Genomic DNA, 5,720 nt, shown 5'->3' on the forward strand with positions numbered 1-5,720 from the left:
AATAACACGTGATTTAAGAGGAAAATGGCAAAAAAGGCAAAATAAGGGGGATTGTGTGTGATAAGCCCAGTATGCGCTCTCACCCAGCAGCATCTGGAGAGGATTTTCTCCAGCAGGCAGGGAAGAACTCGATTACATCCAGTTAACTGTGCTCTAAACTGATTATGCATGTGCCAGGCTAATGGATTACATTAGCAAGAGGAAAAACGTGATTTAAGAGGAAAATGGCAAAAAAGGCAAAATAAGGGGGATTGTGTGTGATAAGCCCAGTATGCGCTCTCACCCAGCAGCATCTGGAGAGGATTTTCTCCAGCAGGCAGGGAAGAACTCGATTACATCCAGTTAACTGTGCTCTAAACTGATTATGCATGTGCCAGGCTAATGGATTACATTAGCAAGAGGAAAAATAACATCCAATCAATCTCAATTTACTGCAGACCACACCAAGGCCTGAGAGGAGAGAAACTGCTCTGCGAGCTGCCCCCGCATTCCCCCCAGCGCTCGGAGCCACAGCACGGCCGCCCCCAGCACCGGCAGAGCCACTCTGGGAGCCACGGGAAGGGTTTCCATGGACCCAACCCTGATCCCAGCCAAGTCCGGCCGGCCGCTCTCCCCGCACACAGGTACACCATGGTCATGGCACACCGTAACACCACGTACCATAACACGGCAGGCTCCATTGCTCCCAAACGTGTCATTCCCATCCAGCTTCACGGCTCTTCTGTTGGAAGCATCGCAGGGCTGCAACAGCTCCAAGCGCTGCGCAGGCCTCTTATGAACCCGAAAACTGGCAATTGCTCTTGGTCTGAGGAAAGCATTTCAGAGTCTTCATTAAAGCATCCACTGCCGTCCCCAGCCTGACTGCGGTGGGGGTGGTTTTGCTCTGCCCTGATGGCTTCTTTCCCAGTAGAAACCACTGGAGATGAAGGGTCTTGATAAAGCATCTCTAAACCTTTGCAATGTATATCTAAGTGAACATTATTATGTGCTAAAACTCCTAACACAGCTTTCCAACAACTCCTCTGGACCCCAAACTGATCTCCACAGACTGAGGAGATCCATTAAACTCCTCAGCTGGTTTCTCAACCCCGACTGGGACTCTTCTGCTCCAGTTCCAAGCCGGTTTTACTCCCCCGGGTCTGGGGACAGAGGGATCTGTGCAGACCGGAGCATTTCTAGAGCCAGGTCAATGTCCAGTTTCAAATTCCCCTTACATAAAGAAAAATATTCAAAGAAATAATTAGAGAGAAACAAAACACAGTATCTGTGTATATATACTTATATATACTAAAAAAATTCTCACATTTTGGGGGAAAGCAGGAAGAAAAGGATGAGGACAGAAAGAATATGAAAAAACCTGAGAGAAACGAGCAGACAGTGAGCGGGACAGCATGTGTGAACAGGAGGTATGCGGCTGCTTAGATTTATGGCGATTCGTACCTGATTGTTCATACTAAAGCCATTATGGGATGATTAGAGAAAAAGGTGAAGCTTTAAGTCCAGTGAAAATCAATAGAAACGTCTGGAGCAATTCTGCTGCACGAGTGAAGGACTATTTACTGTATCCGGAGCTGCTCTTGGGTTACAGCCCACGGGTCCGGGCCAGCGAGGGGGGGCGGCAGGGAGGGAAGATGGTTGTAAAGAAGATACAGAACGAGCAGAAAAAGAAGAGTGAGGAAACAAGATGGCAGCCGCAGGGCGAGCGCTGCCGCGGATGGGAACCTGCAGCGCCCTGGCACGTCTGGCCGCAGGCACGGCCACGCACACGCGCAGGGCAGCTCCTCGGCCTCCCCAGCCTCGAGCACCGCTCCTGACAGATCCCAGCACTAACGCACACAGAGCACGAACCACAGCAGAGCATAACGCACCTCTGCCCCTGTCGGGACCAGCACCTTTCTCCGATAGCAGTGAGCACCATCCAGTGCCATCCCCAACCTCGCACGGTTAACGACCCGCAGTATGGAGAAGGGCCAGCAGACGCGTGGCAAATACCACCTCGTGCAATGCCTTCAACAGCGACTGCCGAATTTCTGTGCAAAACCATCACGTATATGGAGTGCTACAAGACACACAAGCCCCATCAAAGCATCATGACACCAACACCCATTGGCCTAAGGCTTCAACAGCCACAGCTGCCATCAAACACAGGTTAAGGAGCTGAACCACGCAACCTGGTCCTACGGGAGACACGAGCGGCTCATCTCCAACGGAAAGCAATGCACCACCAACATCCACCGAAACAGGGCTTCCTTTGTGCCAGCGACGGAGGGAGGTGAAGCAAAGCCAACCCTTACCTTGTAGAGCTTCAGGCTGGCCTCGTGCCTCGAGTTCACCGTGTGGAGACGCAGCTTCTCCAGGCTGTTGGTGTAGTAGTCGCACGCGTTGCACTTCAGGTGCACCGGGTTCCCGATGGCCACGCACTTCAGCCTCCACTCGTTGGCCTTGCCGCCCTCCTTGATGTGAGCCACCAGCTGGTACTTCTGCACGTGCTTGTCCGTCTTGCAGTGCAGCTGGAAGTTGGCCTTCAGCTGCGTGTTGTAGCGGCACAGCTTGCACTGGTACGAGTCCCCCATCACCGCCTTCCACTCGTCCTCGGGGAGGCTGCGCTCCACGTTCATGTGGAGGCCCAGCATGTCCAGGTTGTCTGTCGTGAACTTGTTGCACACCGCGCACTGGAACAGCTTCAGCGAGGGGTCGTTGGTCTGCGTGAAGCTCTCGCCCAGGTTCATCAGCTCCTCAGACACCAGCTGCCCGCCGCCTAACCGCATGTCCAGGGGGATCTCTCCACCCACTGCACGAAGGAAAAGGGAGAGAGAGGTCAGAAAAGCTGAATTCTCGACTCGCCAGAAGCACAGAACACGCGCTGCTCTCGGTGCAACTCTGTGCCCACCACACGCACAGCGAAAGCCAAGCCCAGCTGCCCCTTCACTCACTCGTCTGCGCTGCTGAGCAGTGCTGCACCCCAAGACAAAGCCATTGCAGCCACATCTAAGGCTGGGGAAGGATGGCAGCAGCCCTTGTCACCCACCTGCTGAAGGAGAAGCACCCACCCCTCTGCCTGTGAAAGCTGGCATGGAAAACCCTGCAGAGTCTCCGAGGATGGGAATTCCTCACTGGAAGTCTCCGTGGCCACTTCAAGGCCAGCACAACGCTTTACCCCGGTTTTTCTTGCCTACCTGGAGAGCCGAGAGCTGTCACCGCACGCAGTCCCTGCCCAGGGACAGGTCAGCGGTCCCAGCCCGAGTGACAGGAACCACAGCCGGGTCACCACACAGCCTCGGACACGGGGCACGTGCAACCCTCCACCCTAATCCCAACCCCATCCCTCGTGCAAGGGTCCAGAGCCTGCCAAAACCAGCGCTGACAGCCGCTCTGTGACCCCTGCTGCTAAAACCGAGAGTGCAAGGACATGTCAAGGAAAGGCAGCAGGAGGCCAGGCTGCCTCTCGCTGCCAGCTCCGCTCTTCAAACCCGGCCGAACCCCATTCGCGCACAGCGCACGAACGCAGCGAGCTCTTATTTACATCAGAGCACTTTGAAGATGCGGACACAGAGGCTTTCTTTTTCTAATATTAACTTTTTATGCTGCAGCACAGAGACCAACCGCCAGCCTCTTCTTAGGACCTTTGCTCCACCTTGCTCTCCTTTTCCATTTTAAGACATTTGTGCTCCTCCTGCAGCTCTCTGGTATTTTACCTTGATCTTACGTCACGGCTCAGCTTAGCGATCTTATTGAGGGAAACTTCAGGTCAACACTTACTCAGTCAACCAAAAAGAGATTTGATTTCCCTAACTCTGTTTCCCTTTTTTAGCATCCCTTTTAGGCTGCATCCTGAAACCCCCCTTTGAACCAGTCTCTCCTAAACACATCATGCAGCAAAACCCCAAAAGCAGAATCTTCTGAACTATTAATATTTTACTCAAACCCACTTCGGGACTGAAGTCTCCAAATGGAAAAAATCTGCATCACTTCAGCCAAGCTGACGTGCATGCACGAGCCCGAGGAGCTGAGCCGGTGTCAAGTGCTCGTTGACACAGGAAGGGCCCCTCCGCCACCCCCAGCTCCAGACACCGAGCGCACAACCCACAAACGGCTCTAGGGCAAGATCACGTCCAGCCAAGGCCCCGTTGTCACTCAGGACACCACAGATAAAACACTGCCCCTCGCTGACGCCACCCGCCCTAGTTTCAGTGAGCGGCGATGAGCTCTGAAGGGCGCCCGGCAAGAAACCACCACACACGACGCCGTAACTACTTCATACACCACAAACTGCGTTACGAACGACTGACAATTACACCTGGAGCTACTGAAAACACACTAAAAAGGACTGTGTCCTTGACCTCCCAGAGATGCGAGCTGGGACACCACGGGGGGGGGGGAAGGAACAAAAAAAAGATTATAATTAATTTATAGTCGCTTGAGTTCCTTCATTTTCCTTTTCATTTTCAGTATCTTGTGGTGTTCTCTCATTCGACTCTCACGTCCTTCTGGACTAACGATAAGCTGCACTATGAGCAGCTGAAGGAAAGGAGGACACAGTGAGACCCCTGCACCGGCGATGGAGCACAGCAGTGGTAACAGCCCCGATGGGCAGACGAGGTGGGGGGCAGTGTGCGGCACAGCCCCAGCTCAGAGGGAAGCAGGGAAGCGCCAGGTTTCTTTCCATGCACTTTCTCAAGGCCCTGCCCAAAATCCTCAGCAGCGGCCGCACACGGCAGAGGCAGCAGCAGGGGGTCTTGTCCTGCCCCGGCTCCCACCCCACACCACTGCCATGCACCGGGAGCCATGCACATCCCTGGGGCACGAACCCAACGGGACCCGGCCCTCTGCCCCTCCATGCCAACATGGACACAATGAACACTCCTTGTCAGCAAAACCACATTTGGTAATTCATTGTAAAGTGTTTTTGCCATCTGATGAGAGAAATCATCTTCCCTCTCCATTGCCATTCTCACCTGGAGAAGCCCCAATCTGCTTTCTTCTGCTGGCACCAGCGGGATGGCTGCAGCTCAGCTTCTCCAGCAGAGGAACACCCCCCTGCACCGAATTCACCACAGCTCCCAAAACCTCCTTACTTTTCCTTGCCAGGGCCACACAGCACCCACAAAACCCCCAACACCCCTGCCCTGGAGAGCTGATCAGATCCTTGCACAGAGCCACCCACCACAGCCCTCACCAAACCAAGGGAAAGTCAGCAGAAAACACTGTGCTGAGGATGCTTTCCACAGCGAGGAACATTCAACGTGTGTCAGCAGTAATCCATATCGACTGTTTTACCAGCTCCCTACTGGAACTCTTAGAAAATGCACCAGAATAGTAACTTATTTTCCCAGGATGAGGATAACTGGTGTGGGGGATGCAGCAGCAAGGTCTCTGCTGCGTGGTCTCCATCCTCAACCACCACACAATGGGAGCTCACGCCCCGCGGCTGCACCGCACAGGGGCCGCAGGGGCGGGAGGAAAGGATGTGGCACGCAGCACCCGGTCTGTGCACGGCGGTTTTTGTGGTAACGCCAACACAACCAGGCCCTCACACGTGGGCACGGTGGAAACCCTTCAGCCTCACCTAGAGACGGAGCCATGGTCGCCATGGGGTTGGTGGGATCGAGCTGGAAGCCGCCCATCATAAACTGCGCGTCCGAGGAGCTGCTGTCCATCTTCAGGTTGGGCAGGTTCATGTTCTGCGCCAGGTAGTACTGGTAGAGCTCAGCCTCGGCGGG

General features: G+C 54.3%; 1 protein-coding gene across 1 annotated transcript in view; it reads right to left on the minus strand.

Annotated features, from left to right (window-relative positions):
* Positions 1-2,768, minus strand: part of LOC104537530 (zinc finger homeobox protein 3-like) — a gene marked incomplete at its 3' end in the record, with an annotated part of 68,982 nt that extends 66,214 nt beyond the window's left edge. Inside the window, exon 1 of the mRNA XM_010180435.1 lies at positions 2,295-2,768. Coding sequence (XP_010178737.1) covers positions 2,295-2,768 — 474 coding nt within the window. The remainder of the gene's footprint in view (positions 1-2,294) is intronic.
* Between the last annotated feature and the right edge of the window lie 2,952 nt (positions 2,769-5,720).

This window comes from Mesitornis unicolor, unplaced genomic scaffold (assembly GCF_000695765.1).
Source record: "Mesitornis unicolor isolate BGI_N332 unplaced genomic scaffold, ASM69576v1 scaffold9963, whole genome shotgun sequence".
Lineage (NCBI taxonomy): Eukaryota > Metazoa > Chordata > Aves > Mesitornithiformes > Mesitornithidae > Mesitornis > Mesitornis unicolor.